The following is a 20,166-nucleotide window of genomic DNA, read 5'->3' on the forward strand; positions in this document are numbered from 1 at the left end:
TTGAGTGTGATGCTGTTTTACAGCGTGGTACCTCTGCCTCATGTTTCAAACACCTCTCTCTGCAACATCAGAATCCTGCCAAATGGACTCTTTGGTGCATGCAGACCACAGAGAGGCACTGCAAGGTTATAGGTGTTGGAAGGGCAGCTGCCCTCTCTGGGTAACTCCTTGTGGCAGGTAGAGCTGATGGTGGGAAAAAGAGCCTTCATCTGCACTCCTGAGTGGGAATGCAGCCACTCCAGGGTGGCGGGAATAGTACAGTATACATCCTTTTGCAGGTGCAGGTTTACACAGAATATTTTTGCAGGGGCCTCTGATTTCAATGTGTATTTTGGTAGCTCAGTACCCCTGAGGTTGCTTGGTCGTGGAAATTATACCATGAGCACCAGTACTCACTGAAAATACCATTACCCAGTGAAGTGAAGGATTAAGAGAAGAAAATTGCACTTGTGAAAAGTAAAGCAAAGAACAGAAGGAAGGAAAACCATCAGTTTTTCACATGGAAAGGGAGGTATCATACCAGCAAAATTCTGGCCTTGCTAATTTTTTACTCTTGGTTTAGTAGCTAGGGACAGAAATGTTCTCCAGATGCAAGGAGTCACCAAGCACTTCCTTGACTTCTCAGCATTCTCTCTTCTGGAAGGGAGGGAGGATCATTAGAAATGGACTATATTCTTAAGGTTTTCACAGAATGGTCTGAGTCCCCAAATTAAAAGTTATTTTTTTGTAGTAGTAAGAGTCACAGTTGGTTTATTTACACTAGGTGTTCCATAGCTCATTCTGGTGACTGGTTGCAGACCTCATACTCTGAAGAATTACAATTCATGGAGGCCATAGGATTGCACCAATCTCAGGAAACGGATCAAGAAGAGGTCTGTGTCCCTTGAGCTGTAGTTAAACACAAGTCTGAGTTTCCAGCCTGTGTGTGCATCCAGCTGAGTTTGCTCTGCTGTCTTAGATCCTTTACAGGTGTAGGAATACTGGCTGCTCATGACCTTGGAAAGTCAAGCCTTCAGGCAGTAACAGACAGTACTGAAAAAAGAAAAAAGAGGAGGCAAATGGTGATTTGACAGTCTGACAGCAACACATTCCCTTTGGGCATGTGTGGGGCTGAGATGATCTGTGCATGCTGGTGTATTCAATTTGCATGTATGTGATCTCTGTATATTATAGAGATAATGTATGTATTCTACATATTAACATAACACATGTTTAAGGAAATAAATTATTTTGACAAGACAACATTTGGCAGTAGCTCAAAAGAAAGGTGGTAGTGAAATACTTTTGATCTGAGTGCAGTGATTTCAGGTGCATCTGTCTGCTCACCAGCTCCTTGTATAAGCTGTTTTAGAGAGTTGCTGCAGTTGCATTGAGCTTGCACAAAGTGGGAAGCTCTTCCATGCCCTCTGAGCAGGAAAATGGAAAGCTTTGAAACCTCTCACATGAGGAAGATACTTGAAATTATTTTTCTGTGTCAGGAATCACCTGCTGAGAATCTAAATTTTGCAGATGAACCCCACTGAAGAGGAGAAGAAAACAGAAAGCGGCTGAACTGCTCAAGTGCCCTTATTTCTATTTAGATAAATTAATTACTCCTCCTAACCTTTTTCTTAAACAAATCTAGAAAAAAATACAAAGTCATTTGTAAAGATAGACATCCTTTAAATTCAGTGTCTCAGATTCTCCAACTGAGGAGCAGAAAATCTGTATTTAGTAGAAATCCTTTCCACTTTGGCTTTGTGTGTACTGCTACCAGAAACTATAAGTCTCAAAATCCAGAAATAACATCGTAACTGCACTTATGCAGAGCTCAGCAAAACCTCTCTGGAAAGCTACCTGGTCAGCCAGCTCCACTGAGCTGCCATGGTCAGGGCCAGCTGCTGGTGGTGTTAATGCTTGCTCTGGTGGCTTGGGGACAGCTCTGCTGTTCACAAGTCCATCTATTCTCACCCAAGGAGATCTCTCATCAATTGAATTTTCCCAAAGTAACACTGCCAAGTGTCTTATACAAGAAGTTTTATAGCCTTGGATGTTTAATGACGAGATGAATGATTTCTAAATTCTTCAGACTGAAGCTGGGTGGTCCTTGGTAATAGGCTGTTGGACCCATTTTGTGTCTTATAGTCTCATCACATGAAGTCTTTCAGTCTTTTTGATGTGTCCCCCAGATTTGCCTCTGTAAATGTAAATGCTCCTGAACAAAGGAGTCTCTCCTGTGTAGGCATTAAAAATCACTTGTAAATGTTCTGCAGGGCTAAGGCTGTGTTATGGGGCCACTCCAGCATGAAGAGCTTAAATCTGTTTTCAGCGTGACTAGTTTGGTCTGTGTTTAAAAAGTGAGAACTGAAGCTTTAAAGGAAGAAAACAACTAATTCCTGGGCATCTTCTTCTGAAAGAAAGTGGTCAACGTCATCTCATTTGTTCCACATTTCACCAGATCTGTTCTTTCACAGCCCTTGGCCTTCATCAGTTATTGTGGGTAAATGGCATTCCACATTTCTTCCAACCTACCTACTACCCCAAAAGATGAATCCCACTTTTGTTTTGATTTATATTCAATGGGATTTTTTTTTTCCTTTGGCTGGATATTTTGCAATGCAGGCCAGCATCTCTTAGAGACTCATCTCTAAATTTTCACAAACATACTTCAGAAGCCAGTAAACTGCAATCCTTTCTTCCATGGTTATTTGAAAACATTAATGAACTAAGTGTCACAGTCACTTCTATATGCTAGAGACATTTTATTCCTTAGGCAGCCATGCATCTGAGCTACTGAGGGATTTAAGTAAAACAGTTGGATATGTAACCCTGGTTTGCTATCACTGCCATGTGTCTTGTCTGCAGAACTCCATCTCTCTTAACCTCTTTTCAGATGGAAAGAGATATTCTGTCCAGCAGCCAAAGGGAAATGCAAGCATCCTGGTGGAAAACAAGCTGTTTCAAAACCCTGGCTGCAAGCTACCCACACATCACAGTTGTCAGCCAGGCTGCACATGTATGGTTACAGGGAATAAAATAGAGAGGACCTTCTGTTCCTATTCAGAAAGGTCTCTATCCATTCACCTACACAAAAGGATTGTCATCAGCTGCCAGTATTAATTTGTTCTCCTATGTAGGTTTCCAGCTATAGGAGGATAAAATAAGTCCAGTGCTATCCAGCAGGAGCACTTGGAATGCAAATGCTAGCCCATTAATGTGACCCACTTCTAGATTACTTGGGGTAATTTCTGATCTTATTTATTCCTCCTTTTCTTCAATTAACTTCTGAGAGGCTGAAATATCAGTATGCAAAAAAATAAAATATGAGAAACAAAGCCCATTTTTATTTTAGGACTCTTCTTCCCTTGTAATAGCAGTTTATTTAAAGAGGAGCCTGGAATAATCCAGTTTAAGCAAAGCAAAGAGCTCTACTGAAGCCAAACCTTGTGTGGGTGTGCTCTTGTCAGGACTCCCAGAAGAGGAGGACAGGAAAGGCTGTTAGTCAGACCACAGATATTGCAGGAGATGTTGGTTACTCAGTAGCTGGCATTATTCCTTGGCATACCAGTACAGAGCTACTACTCTGGTGTACTGGGAGACAGTACATCCCACTGGGAAAATCCTCAGATAACCTGGTGTCCTGCTCTTTATTGTCATAAAGAAAACCCCAAGGATATGTGAGTGGAAGAGGTGTCCACTTCAAGGGCCTAGCATGTGCTTTAGGGACAACTTTGCCTCTTCCCCTTGTTCCACCTTGTGCTGTGTTTGCAGCACGTCCCACGCTGGGGTCTGGTGTGTTGCTTGTGTTGTGTGGGGTGGTGTCACCTCCTGCTATTTGGACCTGGGCTCAAAGCCACAACAGACTTCAGTCCAATTGGGTCACAGCTTCTTACACCATCCCAAGAGTTTCCACATACTCAATTTTCACAGAAAGTTGGACATAAAAATAAATTTTTGCATTATCTCAGCTTTCTTTATAATTTTTTAATGAAGGTGGTTTTTTTCAGTATATTGTTCTTTCAAATTTCTAAGACAACAGCACAGCTAAGGATGTAGTAAATATAAGTAATTTCAGTATTAAAGACAGGGGAGTATGTTCCTCAGAAAAAAAAATAAATTGATTAGTTCTTGAAGCAGCAGGTGATACTAACAAAGAAAATAAGGTTCAATTTTGTTTCCACTGGTGGATTTGAATGTCTGAGCATCATTTTTCTTAGTTATATATCTGTGGATTTGAATTTTAATTATTTGGGTTGGATATAATAAATTATTGTATTGTATTTCTAAAACCTGGCATATTCTCAAATTCTGCACTGTAAAATGCATGTCTGTACTGCTCTGCACTGAGAACCAGAACACTAATGATTAGCTATAGACAGAAATATTCATTAAATTTCATATGGTGATAAATAATATAGAGCTGAACATAACAATTTCTTTAAAATAAAAAAAAATTGTAGCTAGATATTTATTTCGTAAGTCTGTGAGAATTACTGTAGACAATAAAGAGGGCATGAAAGAGAGCCTGCATAGATATTGATTGATATGTTGAGGGTGTATTTCAGATATTTATCCTCTGCTTTCCCTGTCCAAGGAGAGCCTCCCTTGGGCAATTCTTGCCATTGATTTTGAGTCTGCCTGCTCAGAAGCTGGAAATGTTGTTGCTGGTGGGGAAAGTACAAGAACAGCAATTGATTGCAAATACATTTTATGATACTCTGCTCCCATATTTCAAAGGGGAAAATGTATTAATGGCGGCAGGTCTCGGAGTCTCCCTTTTAAACATATCGAGCAAACCCATATTTTTTCAAGCTCCTGGACATTTTTATTTTCTTGGAAAGTGACCCTTTTTTGTTTCCTTTCTCCCACAGACAGTGAAATCATCCCTCCCGACTGCCTGCGGCCTCGCTCCTTCACGGCCATCCGCCGGCCCTCACTGCGGCGGGACACGGAGGACACGCGCCTCTCGGTCAGCCTGTGCGACCTCAACCTGCAGGAGGACGCCTTCCATGTGACGGCCACCACCTGCCCCATCCCGCAGAACTCCCTCAACTCCCAGCACTCCCACCTGCTCCCGTCCCAGCTGGAGAGCGACCTCCGCTTCCACCTCCTCCGGGGACCCCACGTCAAAATCCTGGATGACCAGACCGTGGCCCGCCTGGAGCATGCCCGCGAGGAGAGGACTTTGGTGTTCACCAGCAGACCCCTTCGGATCAACGAAACCATTTTTGTCAAAATCAACAAGTCCAATGCCGTGCGCACAGGGACGCTCTCCTATGGGGTGACGTCCTGCGACCCCGGCACCCTGCGCCCCAGCGATCTCCCCTACAACCCTGAATCCCTGGTTGACCGAAAGGAGTTCTGGGCCATCTGCCGAGTGCTGGTGCCCCTGCAGAGCGGAGACATCCTGGGATTTATGGTGAATTCCGATGGTGAGCTGCACTTGAGCCACAACGGTGCCGGCGTTGGCATGCAGGTGTGCGCGGACTGCTCCCAGCCCCTCTGGATGTTCTTCGTTTTACACGGCGCCATCATGCAAATTCGATTGCTGGGTATGTTGGGCCCCCTTTTTCCAAACCTTGTGCACAAGAAAGCAAGGAGGGAGGTACATCATGGGAGAGGGAGTAAATGGCTCCCTCCCTGCTCTAGGTTGAGGTACAAATTTTGGTTTGTATTTCAAAGAAGGTCTTTCATAAAAAGAAAAAGAAATGCAAAGGCACAAACATAGCATATGGGTGTGAGTTACAAGACAACCTCCTTGCACTTCAGTAACACCCTTCACATGATGGTCTCAAAGATCTTTTCAGATAATGAATTAAGCCTCAGGGACCTCCATTAAAGTACAGATGAGTCATCACTGACCTAAGACAAGCAAGGAGGGCAGAGGAGAGGTGCTTTGGGCCGAGCTAATGTAAGGCGTAGCCAGCAGGAGAAAAGAGATCTGATGCCCCTCTCTGTGTGTTAGATATCTGGGATGATGGACTCCCAAAAGAGGGGTGTCCTTGCTTTCCCAGGCTAGTATGTGAGAGGCAAGCCAGCAAGCAGAGAGGAAACCCTGTGCTTCACTGAGCATGGCACTGACCATCTCAACTGGAGAAAGGTTTCCTTGTCCTCCAGCCCTTTTTAAGGCAGTGTAGCTCACACAGGTTGAGAGACCTCTGAAGAGCTGGCCTCTTGGTATTTTTGCTGTTTTTTCAGCTCTTTTAGCTGACATACTTCATTGAAATGCTTCAAGTCACAGTTGGAAGGAGTGGAGGGGGAAGCTTTGAAATATCATTTCTCAGGATCAAATTTACTTTCTCGTGTGTGTGTTTTAGACCAAGTATAGGATGTGTTCAATCATTAATTGATACCATATCATGGTTCTGCTCTATCAGTGTCAGACAGTAAAAGATGGATTCTGAGAACATGATGTAATCCCCAGTACCCCTATAAATGAAGACTAAAAAATGCTCCTTTCTGTTTATACTGTTGTATAATTTTAAGTATACTTATATTCCATTTTGCTTTAAATCCTCCTCATACCTAACAGCAAAAAAACCTCCAACAACCTGCCTCTCCATCAAACTCAAGAGCCAACAAACACCTCCTTTTTTAAGGATTTATAGACAGTATTAGAAGATAAATTGTGAACACACACACATCTGTCTGCAGGGTCCAGTTCACCTTAATCACAGTATGAAATGCCTTGTATAATTTGTTTGAAGTTGACCACAGGCCTCTGCTGTGAGTGTTTTGTGGCTGTTAAAGGCTCACAGAAGACAAATGTAATACTGCAATTTATTTCCAGGAGCCCGAGACTCAATCCCTGCTAATTCAGCCTGATTACATTTGATGTGGGTACTGTGCATAATCCGTGGTTTGCTCTGCTCTCCACCAGCATGTCATTGTGATAATGGTAGGTGAAGTCAAACAGAGCCCAGTAAAGCAGGAGATTAAATGCTCCTGTGTATGTTAGAAGGAAAACATACTTAGGTCATTGAGCTGCTGGTGAAACTAAATCATCAACCAGTGCTTCCTTTCATATGAGATCACTGATTCTGGCAGTTTGGCACAGAGCAAGGAGCCTGTTTGCAATGAGCTCTGAAACAGGGCAGCAAGGATGTGTCTTCCCAGAGGGACAGAATCACATCCTCATACTGAGTTTGACAGAGCATGGACATGAGCACAGATCTCCTGTGTAAACCTCCTGCTGTGCATGCCCTGCAAATGTCCTCCCTGCTTATCACAAGTTCAGCCCAAACCAGAACATCCCCAGTGTGTGTTTTAGATAAATCTACACTTGTATGCATGAAATGAAATGTGCAGAGTTGGAAAACCCTTCACTTCTTGGGTTTATGACCATGACAGACTTTTCTAGCCTTGATCGCTGGAAAAGAACCTGAAAATGGGCTATTGTTCCTTAGTGAGATGTAAGTGAAAAGATCTGGACTTGCTGACCTTGCCTCTCTCAAGGAAAGGGTAGGACCCTGCTGAGTGTACAACTTTATCCATATCAGCTTGGGCAGCAAGCTGTTATCTCCAAGTTAAATGCTCTGGAATTGGAGCTTGTCTGTGATTTTTAACAGGTATTAAAACACAAATAGAGCTTTTCATAGCTATATTTCCAGTATAACAATGCTGGGAGCAGGGAGCAGTGCAGTCCCAGTATCAGTACAACATGAGTGTAGTACAACTGCCCAGAGAAAAGCACTGATGCTGTCCCAACAGCATCTCTGCAACTGCAGTAATTACATGGATCAGCAATATCCTGACAGAAGGCAAAGAAAATAATGAACTCCCAACTCTAACTATTGCAGTTTTATTAGGGAGGTGATGTGCACTGTTTGCACTGCAGTGGAACAGATTATGGTGCTTGCCATAATATGTGTCATTATAATATTAGAAAATGTAAGAAGAATGTAAAGTGTTCATCTTTCTAATGACATGCTCCATCTTCAGAATGCAAACAAGAGTAATTTTGTGAGATCTGTCTTTTGTAATTTGGGCTTTATATCACAGCAGAAGACATTTATAGTCATCTTTTTCTAGTTTAAATAGAAAAAATGAAGTTACATATCCTTGAAAGAAATGAGACACAAATATTGCAAAAGGCATAATTGTACCAAATATATCCTAAATAGCAGATGTCATTCTGTTTCTGGGGCACACCATTATGAGATGAACCAAAGTCACATTATATAGTGTTAAAGCAACATCAGCACTACAGCTGACTATAAAATTAAATTAAAGTTTCTGGGTTTGCTTCTTCTCCAGCTTTTCAGTTTTGTTTGGAGAATGGACAGCCCCTCTTACACCTAGATAAGGTTTGTTTTTGACTTGGAGAACAAGATGACTCCAGGTATTGATCACTGGAGACTGTATTTCATGACTGGACATTATTTAGTAGGTCCTGATGCAGAGCAGGAGCAAGCTCAGGTCTCTGCTGGCCTGTGACTTTGCCATAGAAGCTGACATTTGCTGACTGCAGCTATTCCACAATGCTGGAGATACAACATTTATTTCCTAATATCAGGGGAGACCATCTCTACCCAGGCTGGTGATCTTACAGGACTCTGTAGGAGAGGAGGGCAGTGTGGGGTTAGCTGGATAGTAAAGAATTCTGGCTTCTGGTTTCCCCTTATCAATCTGTCATTGTATACTGGCAATATATTTGCTGTAAGAGAAATGAAACAGCTGAAAATAAAGATGAGGTCGGAAACACTATTATTCTTCATGCCATCCCAGTAAAAGTAAAACAAATTAAACTCAAGTCTCACTATAATGCAGTGAGAGGCCACAGTCATCTGTAGAGGAGGCAGAAGAAAGTCAGTTTGTTTCAAAGAAAAGTTTAAAAGGCAACTTGACCACATAGAGCAAAGATAAATGACAGAGAAGGGCACTTTAATGTGGCAGATAATAGCATAAAAAATATCAAGCTGCTGGGAAATGGACACAAATTTTAATTAAACATAAATGAGGCTAATTAACTATGGGAACCAGCTATTGAGGAAGGCAATAGATCTTTTTTGTCAGGGAAGCCCTTCTAAATATTTTATATGTTAAGTGCTGGTCTTAATTTAGTAGTTCTGGGGATTATGCACATAAAAACAACCAAGCAGAGACCCAGATAATTAGACATGTAGAAATGAAACAGTCTTTGTGTGTCCTTTAGGAATTTCATTAGTTGAGGATTGGGTTGGTTTTTTCAGATATCATTCCTATATAGTCAACAAAACCAGCCAATTAAATTTGATTTACTGCTCTCAGCTTTTGCTGGTAAGCATTTCAGCTCTCACACAGTTTTATTGACAGCTCTGAAAGTTTGAAATGAGCCAGTCTGGATACAATGGTCTGGTTTTGGTCAGGTTTTGGTGGTGTAATTCATTTATGAAGTTAAATTGATTGACCCCATAAGGTTTCAGAATGTATGACTCATGTCTGGAGAAGCTATCACAGCAATAAGTTTATATATTTAATGTTTGAGGATCCAAATGGTTGGGGATATTCTTTTATTTTCTTTTGTCTCAGAGTTGAATTGCTAGCAAGTAAAACAACTTCCTTAATATCTTTTTTTATTTTGTGGTTTTGGTTTCCCTTGCGAATTTCATCCTTTCCAATAATATTGAAGCTTTCTTTTGAGCAATGAAATAACATGTTCCATCAACAGTCACACTAATGAAGCCAGGTTGCCAACTTATCTGTCCTTTCTTTCCATGCACTTCAGTAACTCCAGCCCCACCAGAACAGCTGCACAATATAGCAGCTTTCTGGATGTCTCCTAATGCTGGCCAAGAGCCAGTCCTAGGCATGAAAAAAACAACCCAAGAGGCAGCATTTGTTGTGGGCAAGTCTGAACTCACATCCATGCTGGATAAATGCAGAACCTGGGACACTTTCCCACCTCCTTTACCACGGACATGAGCTGGGGCTCCTTCTTGGCTGCCCACTGAAAAATATTTACATATCAGTTGTTGCTGAGGCTTGCATCCTTCTTTAAGACTTTATTGAAATTGGACAATGTGCTCAAAACTGAGGAGATGAGTAAGAAAGATTTGACATGGGACTTGCAGAAAAACCAGCTCTGTGTCCTTGGTTCCTCGGGATTTCTGACAACACCAGTGGGCAACAAACCAAATTGGAAATTAGCTTAGCAGAGTACTGTGGGACACAATTTGCTGGCAAAGGGCTCTTTAAATCAACAGTGAAATTTGATCTGGAGTGGCCTTGGTGCCAGTCTGAAGGACTGCCAGCTGCAGCCAGTCCCAGTCACAGGCAGGCTTACTCGGAGCCGTGCCCATTATGACTCTTACTGGTGGTCAAACTTAGCAGCCCTGGTAGTGCTGCCCTTGTTAAAACAGCCTTTTTCCTGGAGCTGACTGAAAAGACCTGAAACTTCATGGATGAACAGAGTAGTGCCTTGCTTAGGTGTCAGAGAGCAATGGTTTACCAGAAGGAATTACTTTGCTTCTGTGATGTTCATAACACTGCCCTGTTTGGTTTTCCTTGACTTTTGCTCTATCCCAGGTGAGTGACCAGCTCACCACAGACCACTTATGATTCACAGGCCATTGGAGACTGCCCTCTCCCTTCTAAACAAAATTTTTTCTCCATGTCCCAGAATCCTTTACTTAATCTTGGTGATACTGTTCCTGCAACTACTGTCTCCAGCGTGTCCCCATGGGAGACTTTCTCCTATTCTCTCTTGTCCCTGCTGTGGCACTTGTCTGGCCTGATCCTCCTAAAAATCTGTAGGACTTCTTGGGAGATGATCGCATCTTACCTCATCTTTCCAAGCCTTTGTTCTCAGTAAATGAGATTTTTATCCTGTGGTTGATCCTTGACTGTCACAGGACTCCGACATCCAATGGCAGAGATTCCGTCCCTTCCAAAAAGCTTCTCCTCTCTGGTTGCACTTAGGTACTTACTTGGCATGTACAATTCCTGCAGTGAGCACACAAAGTATTTAAATGCTATTTGGTATGTGCAGTTGTTACACACATTGCCCACAGCACAGGCTGTAGGTGAGTTTGTAGAAAAGTATCTCACACAGGTGAGAAGCATCCAGGATCTTGGTCCTCCAGCTCTGAGTTTAGAAGCCTCTCCTGCTTGAGGGAAGATAGTTCTTGGCAGTAGCAAATCACACCCCCTCCTCTCTGATCTCTGAGGGGGTCAGTACATTATCCATTTGGAATTTTGATCATCCTCCTCTTTGGTTCATTGCAGTGACATAGAAATTGTTGAGTTAAACACAGCATAAGAGAAGCCTGATAACTGCCTAGACATTGTTGCATAGAAATGCACATAATGAATCTCTTCCTTTAACAGACTTTCAATTAGATATGCTCCAGAGTTCCATCTTCCATGTTTTGATTTTTATTGAAAATTGCCTCATTTAAGCTGATTGGGATCTAACGGGCCCACATGTGTGTCATTTAACAGCCTGGAATTCCTGTGCACTGCAGGGTACAGGGTAGTTTATGGTGTGAGAGACTGGGGGAAGGAGGAGAGTTAATATTCTGTGCCTCCTGGAAGGCAATCCACTTGTATTAATTGATGCCTCATCATAAATACGCCTATCATGTATGGTTTGCTTTCCCTCTGAGTGAAGTACACATTACTGATGGTAAGTTGAAACAGCTGCAAAGAGAAAACAGCATCCTTAACTGCTTGGCTTGATTCTAGCACTGCACAGAGCTCTCCATTCACCTCTTGTTTTATATTCATTGTTTCAAGGGGGAGTTAGCACAAAGAGAAGCTGCTGTGTGAGAGAGAACAAGTTATAACTTGGGCCTTGGAAAACTGGAGAGGTGGATGCAGTCAAATGCTTGACTTCCCTGTGGTCAGTGCCAGCAATGTCAGTGTTAATACCTGCTCATGGCACCTTTGTACCACACACTGCAGATCCCATCACACATGACACATAATTAACCTGCACTTGGACAGGTGGTCAGTGACATCAGCCTGTGCTCTGAGGTGTGAGCTGGTATCCAGGTAAAGGCTAGGGAAAGCAAACACGTCTTGTCCAGCAGCAGCCACAGGGCTCCCAGATGTCTTGTCCTCTGCATATCATCCTTGACAAAAGTAGGAACTATCATCATCATTAATATAAGAAACAATTACTGGCTGCAGTGAGATTTTCATAGTGAGTGAGGTGTAGATTTCTCTTATCTCATAATACCTTTGCCTTCCTACAGTAAATATACAGGATATGGGATTCCATACCAGCCTCTTTGCCTTCCAACTTGTCTGTGAGGACAGATAAAATCCGCCTATTCTTTGATCTAGCTTGGTGTGAGTTAGTTATTCTGGCTACTGTGAGAATCACATAGCAGATTAAACTCTTTCTTTGATTCTTTGTCAGATCCCTTTGCATCCAGCAGTGCCCATGGAAATCCAGAGAGTGCTGGCCAAGAAAAGTTATTTGTGTATGCATCTACCACCCTATTTATACCTGTCCCTCCTGGAAAAGCACAGAGCTGGGAGGTGCTGGGTTAGGCAGCAATTTTCCTTTTGCTCACAGAACTATCTTTTCTGTGGTCTCCCAAATACCCTTAATTTGTTTCTCTTAAACAAGATGAAAGCAACAACTCTCATTTTTTGTGGTTTCAGCGACTTCATCCAGGCTTCCTTTTTCACCTCTTCTTGATGTAAGCATGTGCCTGGGTGCTTTGTTGCTCTGGAATTTCTCAGGTTGAGAGGTGGAGCTCCAACTCTATGACTCTTTCACTTCAGTTCAGCCATTCATTGCATGGTTTCCATGCCCTCAGGATTTTGCAGGATGTAAGTGCTGAGTGACCACTGAACTTCACCTGTCAGGTTGAGACAGATCCCCTGTAAGTCTGCTGTGTGCTCTTTGCTTCCAGGGAGCACACTGGGTTTGGGCTGTGAGAGCTGCTGAATCAAAAACCTCTGTGGCATTTGGAGCTTTCCTGTTTCCCCTGCTTAGCTGGAGTGTGCCTGTGGCTGCAGGAGGGTAATGGATGTGCTGGTGCCCCGCTGCCCTTCTGGACACAGCAGACAGCAAGGCTCCAGTAAAGCCATAAAGTACACTCCTTTTCTATTCCTCATGAAAGTCTGAACTGTTGTTCTCCATGTGGTTTGGATCTAATTTTACTTCCTTAAACAGTGGTTGTCTGACGCCCATCTGCAAACACAGACCTTATGGTTTTGCATGCAAAATCTGCCAGGCTGCTTTTTGACCTATTTCCGGACATTTCTTTAGCATAATGCAAAATCCTTTATGTTTCTATGGGCCTGTGAAGGACAAAATGTGTTATTGTTCTATTCAGAACAGTTTTTAAGTCCTTCAGGAAATGCTTGAATGCAGAAAAGCCCATGGATCAGCAGCTGACGTGGGTCACCAGGTACTGATGTACCTGAGAGCAGAGATGAGCTGCAGCACAGAGCCTGGGCTCTGAGAGCCCATGGTTGGCCAAAAACCATTGAGCCCAAGGGGAAGGAAGCTCTGGTTTCTGGCCAGGGCAGTATTGTTCCCATCGCCATGGGAACACAACCAATGGATGTGTAAATACATGTATTTTACAGCAGTCAGAAATGATGGATGTGCTCACATCCTTCCCCAACATTATCGTTGATCTTTAACTACCACGTAACCAGGCAGCAACAGATGCTTTGTTCTTTTGTTTTAGCACAATGGATTCAGAGGGCCCTGTTGGGCAAGACCTGATGGGGCTGGGGGACAGAATAGCTCTCCTGCAGCATGGCTGGAAGCCAGAAAATCTGAAGAGGACCTGGATGCTCTGGTGTCCAATATCCAGTGCCAGGAACGTCACAGCCCCCTCACTCTGGAGCAGCTCATGTATTACAGGACAGACCTACTAAGAGAAATGTTCACATGAGCTCAGAACACACATTTGTGCCAGATTTTTGAAAGAACCTGGATCCTGTTTAGATAACAAAATAAATGGCCCTGATACACTCAGAGTGTTAAATATGAGAAAGGGTGTTGAACAGTTTTTGAGACAGGGTAAGAATTTTAGCTGATATGCTTAAACAATCTGTCTCCTAACAAAAGGAAATAATGTTGAGGGTTTCAAAAGGCATCTAAGTGATGCCATCATACAATATACCTATGACTGCCAGGTACCCAGTAATCACTAGGCTGAAATGTATGAGAAGTGCAGAGATGGCTTGGACTCCCTTAAACATGCTGCAGCCAGACCTGAAGAGCTGTACTAACCTTTTCCACTGTGTGCTGGAAGCTCTGGGGCCTGTGGATGGATGGAACAACATTGAAAATCTGTGATTGCTATTGATAATTGCCTCATCTTTATTATCTGTCCTATTCATGCAGCAAATGTGTTATAAAAGAGAAGGGGCTGTCAATTTGCTCAACATGAAACTCAGCATATGGGCAAGTTCCTATGTTGCATAAGACTTTATTCTTCCCTAGAAACTGTGGAAGGAAGGTCTGGTAATTTGTCTTTTAGGAACAATGTTTAAGTTAAGTTTAAGTTAAGTTTCTGGAATAGGTGTCAAAACGATTATGGGTAGAGAAAGCCCATAAAAATTTTGCAGATCATCAAACTATGTGAACTCTGACTTGTAGAGTAGTGGACATTCACTGACTGCATCCTGTAAGCCAGGAAAAACAAAGTTTAGGTGAGGTAGGTTCAAAGAGGGGAAAAAGGATGATTCTGGAGTGCAGACAACTAGTTCTGCATTATTGTTATAGAAATGTATGTAGAAATAATGTTTTTATAAAATAACTGAGAGGGAGAATTAATTGAAAACTGAATTTTTAGGGAGCATTAACTGTATCTGATCTTCTTACCATTATAAGTCCTCCAGCAGTACAGCTCTCCCCAGACAGCTGCCATGAGGAGAGATGCTTGGAAGTTGGGACAGCCTCAGGAGATAACCTGGAGAGTGGATTGCAGGGTTCTGGGAAATCACCCTGTTCACCACAATAGATACAGAGAATCAAAAGCATCTCTGATAGCCACAGCTGCTGTATTTTGGTCACAGGACATTTTATAAAAGGGTAATTATGGATTCAGATAGCTACTCTCATAAAAATTGTAAATGCTGTATGGGATCCCAAGAGACTACTTACTTAACCTTCCTGTCCTGAAAGAGCTCTAATGATGGAGATGCCATGGTCTCTCTGGGAAGTCTGATTGCTTTACAGGCTTCACTATCTACATAATGTCTAACCTTAGCACCTTAGGAGACCGAACCCATGATTTCTTGTCTTACCCAGAACATTCATGAAGAACAGATTGTTTCTTTACTTCATTCATCAGGCTGTGAAAAATTTTGCCATATAAAAATTTAAAAAATCATACAATATTTTAGGTCAGAAGGGACCCCATGGAATTGCCTAATCTAACTTCCTGCTCAAAGCATGGCTAACTTCCAAGGTAGCACAAGACTTTGTCCAGTTGAGTTTTGAGTATTTCCAGGGACAAAGATACCACAGTGTCTCCAGCCTCCTTAATCAGCCTCACATGACCCTGGATTGGCTCAACCTTTTTGTAACAGGATGGTATTCTTGGTTTATGATCATCTTGGTGACCTCCAGCAATTTCCAGGCCTTTTTTCTGTAGGATGTCTGTATTTCAGATAGAATGGACTAATTCCCTGTCCTGTGTTTAGGTAACTATCTCTGAAGTGCTGCATTTTGCATTTGATCATGTTGAACACCATACCATTTATTTCTGATCCTATTTCCAGACTATTTTGAATGACAAACCTTTAGCATACTGGCAGCCTATCCAGGCATGATGTTGTCTGTACATTCCATGGTAAAGCTCTTCTGAAAATATAATACTCTCCTTTGGCAGTGGACAGAGAAGTCCATTTATTTGCACCTCTCCCACAGCAGTGACAGAAGTGTAGTCAAAGCATCAATCTGCATTGGTCTTTGACAATAATTGAACTTTGTAAAGATAAAACAGCGAATGGAATTTATTCAAAATCTATTTAAGAGTGATTCCAGTGTGTTTGAGATCATGCATGAGACAAGTTAGCAGCAGAGACAATTGATCTTAGGGCTTTAGAGAGAGAAAGAATGTTTAAGTTGATTTACTTGAAATTATTTAGTTTTTTAAGTCATGGTTTGAAAGCTGGCTCTTGGTGGGAGCTCTGTGCACACAATGAGCATGTTTGGCCTTGAGCTCATGTATCTGGTTTTAGTTAAGCCAGGCTGGCCACACTCATTCCGCTCTGCTCATGATCTCATTCCATGCTCCTTGTCATGATATCTGCACACCATCCAGCAATATATTAAAGCATGAGTAACATGTCTTATGTTGATTATTCTGTCACCAAGGGAGAAATGTGTCTTGTCTGGTAGGGAACTCAGATGGTTTTAAACAAAGCTCTATACTGACGCTGGAGAAAAGTCAAGAGCTGCGCCTTGTATTAGAAGGAAGAATTGGCAAGGTGTCTGCTGGCCCTTGGGTAAGGCCATTTTGGGACTCAGACCAGCTACAACCAGAGAAAACCATGGTTCCTTCACTGCTGAGCTCTTCCTTCACTGTGGAAAGGCCATTTGCCCTGCTGCCAGCATGCTTCATCAGCTCATACGCTGTGATACTTGGGGCACCTCCAAATTCTCCCATTAGTCCAGGAAGAGAAACACTCCTAACAGCCTTTATTTTGCCTTTAATGAAATGACCAGGTTGGTGTTAGAAATGCAATGTGCTCTGTGTCAGCTGAGTGGAAAAAAATGCCTCCAGGCTGTAGGGAGGAGAGGAAAGGCTTGAAAAACTTGTTCAGCTGCTTAGTGTTCATATTTGTGTGTGCAGTGAACGAGCTGAACCCTGTGTCCTGCTGGGCCTGTGCTCAGTGTGTGTTACCACAGGGCAAGTTTTCTGCTTTGGTCGTCTGTCAGACTGGAGGGGAAGGGCTCTTGCTAGTAGCTGTCATTAGAGGATGCATCATTCTCTTTGCTTATTTACTGAGCTGAACTCCAGCCTCAGCTCCCATCTGTGTTATGAAGGAGGTAGCTCTTTACAGTATCTCAAGTGTGAGAACTCCAGAGCCCTTTATAGAGTCTAAACTTCAGCTTGTGCCTGGAAGAAAAATGATCCTTTTTTTTTTTTGGAGAGGGGTGAAACTGAGGGACTGATGGCTTAGGCTAATTGCTTCTTCTCTCATACACAGTCCTCAAAACAGATTTTGACTCAAACATGACCCCTTCCCAGTTCCTGTGTTGCACTTTCACTGCTCAGTCTTGTTCTGCTAAAAAGAGCAGGAGAATCTGTATGTTTGCTGTTTTTCACAATCCACAGCTGGCACTAACAGTCCCTGTCTCTCAGGTTTGGTCAGTAGCCTCCCTGCAAAGAGGAACTGAAGGACCTTTCTGGCACATGGGGTTTTCCTGACCTCCCACTGCTGCTTTTTCTCTGGAGAATAGCCTCCAACTCATTGAGGACACTGTGGACCCAAACTCTCTGTGCCTCTGGCTCCTTATATGGTAACATGAAGAAGTCTGAACATTTTAGTTCTCATTTCGAGTTATCCTGGTTGTCTTCTCAGCTGGGGAAATAGAAACTTTAAAACCTTAGGCAAGCTGGTTCTTACCATCAGGAAACCATCCCTTAGTTCAAGCCACGTGTGTGCTGCTGTCTCACCACTTGCTTAGCAAAAACCAGGCTGCATTGGCAGCAATGAAAGTCCCCTGCAAAATCTTTGCAGAGGGTAGAGTTTTTTTTTTCCCTTCTGGAAGGCGCTTCAAGAGATGTGTTGTTACAACAGCAGAAGAAGGAGACTGAGATGGAAGGAGGGTGCCAGACAGGCTGTGGGACAGAGGTGGCTTTTCTAGCAGAGAGCGCATTAATACTGATGGTGGGCAGTGGGAGCAGGAAGTAATGGAGCTGGGGATATCTACAACAGACTTGAAGAAGCTTTGCACTCTTGAGCTGCATCCAGACATGCAAGTGAAGAAAACATTCCTGAATGATGGAGAGGTGTCCTTGTTCATCCTAGATCTAAATGCATTTTGGAGACTTATCCCTACCTCTGACAAAAGCCACACAAGAAAGAGGCAGAACAGTGAGCATAGCTAAGGTTTCCTGATTGCGAGGCCCTCCTATTTGTTTCTGAAAAGTCCTTGAGTGCCTTTGCATGAATTTATTGAATGTATTTATTTATTATTCAGTAACAATAAATAAATAAATAAATAAATAAATAATTACTTAAAAGTGCAGTTTTGCACAACTTTTTGACAAAGGGATGTATTCTTGTGTTGGAGTCCAGCCCACCCTTCCGCAGGCTGTGTCCTCTACTGCTACAAGCCTGTGGCTGGCTCTAGTACTGGTGGCACATATGAGCATGAAACCACATAGGAAGTAACTGCACTAAATGATTTGAGATACATTTAAGGGCAGAAACAAAGGGTTATGGTAGCTGAGGGAGCTCCAGCCAATTTCAGGGGTCGTGGGAGTTTGATGTCCCTTCAGGATCAGCTGCTAGCATTAAAAAGAAGGCATATGAGGATTCTTTTGTCTCCTCCCTAGATTTCATGCTGATGAGACCAATCCTGACAAGCACTGAGAGCTGCAACCCCTGCCATGTACCCCCAGTGCCTTGTCAGCCTCAGTTTTTAGAAGTAACCACAGATTTTTTCTCTCACCCGCAGGTTCCACCACCTTAGCAGAGCGGCTGGGACTGTCAGCACCGAGCTCCCCCTCATCCACACCCAACTCCCCCACCGTCCTCTGCAGTGGTGTCTCTGGCCCCTTGCTGTCTACGTGTGGCTCTGGCCCCCTCTGCAGCTCCATCAGTGGTAAGAATGGTGGGATCCCCTGCTGCCTTCCCTTTGCCTCCCTTCACAGTCTCACACTCGTCTCCCAGAAGGGCTCTAAAACCACAATAATCAACAGATTATTATTATCCCGTCAGCTCCCCTGGGGAGGAAGGGAGAGCCTCTGCAAGGGCTATTTTCAGTCTGTTTTATGTGGAAGCTGCTTGGATGCCCAGACAGCAATATTTCTCTTACCCTTTTCATCGTGAAAGGTCCCAAGGGAAGCAAAGGATTTTCTGCCGCATGCATGGCCCTGTGATGCAGAGCTCCTTCTGGAGAGCTGTGTGGCACTGACATGTCTCACACTAGCTTGGACTGGAGCTAAAGGTCGGCCTACACCTCCCCTTTCTCCCTCCACACTCCTTCAGTAAGACACAGTATTGCTATTTCTGAAGTGCCAATAAAGTACAGATATTTAGATAAATGCCCATGCAGTAAAAAAGTGTAGGCTGTTCTGCAGCACTTCTAAAACTCCAGACACCTGCACAATCCCAAGGCATTGATGGTGGGATATGTAACTTACCAAATCCTTGTTGCATGGGAACAGCTGTCTCTTGGCTTGCTCCTCATGGGCAGCAGACCTGAGTAGATGTTGCCTTCCTGCTGCTTTGAGCCTTGGCATGTGAACCAGGACTCAGTGAGTAGGACAGCAGGTCACAGGAAGGAACCCTGGTCCTGGAGCATGCATTTCTGCTGGAGCATGGTTCGTCCCTCTGTGGCTGCAAGGCAGAAATTACCTTGGGATGTCAGCAAGAGGAGTGACCATGGGTTTTTTTTGTGTTGCAGGCACAGGTCCCAACTCTCCAAGCAGCTTGCCTGAGTCACCCATCTCCCCGTCCGTCTCAGGGCCCTGGGTAGATGAATGCACCATCTGCTATGAGAATGTGGTAGACACAGTCATTTACTCCTGTGGACACATGTGTCTCTGCTATTCATGTGGGCTGAAGCTCAAGAAGATGGCCAATGCCTGCTGCCCCATTTGCAGACGGGCCATCAAAGATATCATCAAAACATACCGCAGCACTTAGAGCAGCAGCAGATGCCTGGTGGGGACTGGGCACGTGGGGAGGAGGCTGTGAGACAACACAGGCCTTGGTCTTTATTCATCACCCGGGAGATTCAAAACTCATCAACCACCACCAACCTGACCTCCTCTTCCATGGACAACAGATGAGACAAGCTTAGATGCTGCTCTTCTACCCCCCAAGCAAGCCCTGCGGCTGAACTCCAGTGTCAGGGAAGTTGCAGTGGACTTCTCTCCCTTGTGGATTTTAAACTTTATCTCAAAAAATGCCAGCCAGTGCAATCATCCCTTTCTACACCATGCACAGCAGAGTGGAGTCTTGATTCTTTAACATAGACAGCAAGTGGTAAAAGGTTCAGTGCTACACATCTCCTTCCAGAGGCACCCCACATGCAGAGATAGCTTAGCA

General features: G+C 43.5%; 1 protein-coding gene across 1 annotated transcript in view; it reads left to right on the plus strand.

Moving 5' to 3' along the window:
- The window catches only part of NEURL1 (neuralized E3 ubiquitin protein ligase 1), a 138,898-nt gene extending 118,964 nt beyond the window's left edge, over nucleotides 1–19,934 (plus strand). The window contains exons 4-6 of the mRNA XM_058810793.1: nucleotides 4,851–5,531; nucleotides 18,569–18,715; nucleotides 19,520–19,934. Of these exons, the coding sequence (XP_058666776.1) occupies nucleotides 4,851–5,531; nucleotides 18,569–18,715; nucleotides 19,520–19,761 (1,070 nt within the window). The 3' untranslated portion in view covers nucleotides 19,762–19,934. The remainder of the gene's footprint in view (nucleotides 1–4,850; nucleotides 5,532–18,568; nucleotides 18,716–19,519) is intronic.
- The last annotated feature ends 232 nt before the right edge of the window (nucleotides 19,935–20,166 follow it).

This window comes from Ammospiza caudacuta, chromosome 9 (genome assembly GCF_027887145.1).
Source record: "Ammospiza caudacuta isolate bAmmCau1 chromosome 9, bAmmCau1.pri, whole genome shotgun sequence".
In the NCBI taxonomy this organism is placed as follows: Eukaryota; Metazoa; Chordata; class Aves; order Passeriformes; family Passerellidae; genus Ammospiza; species Ammospiza caudacuta.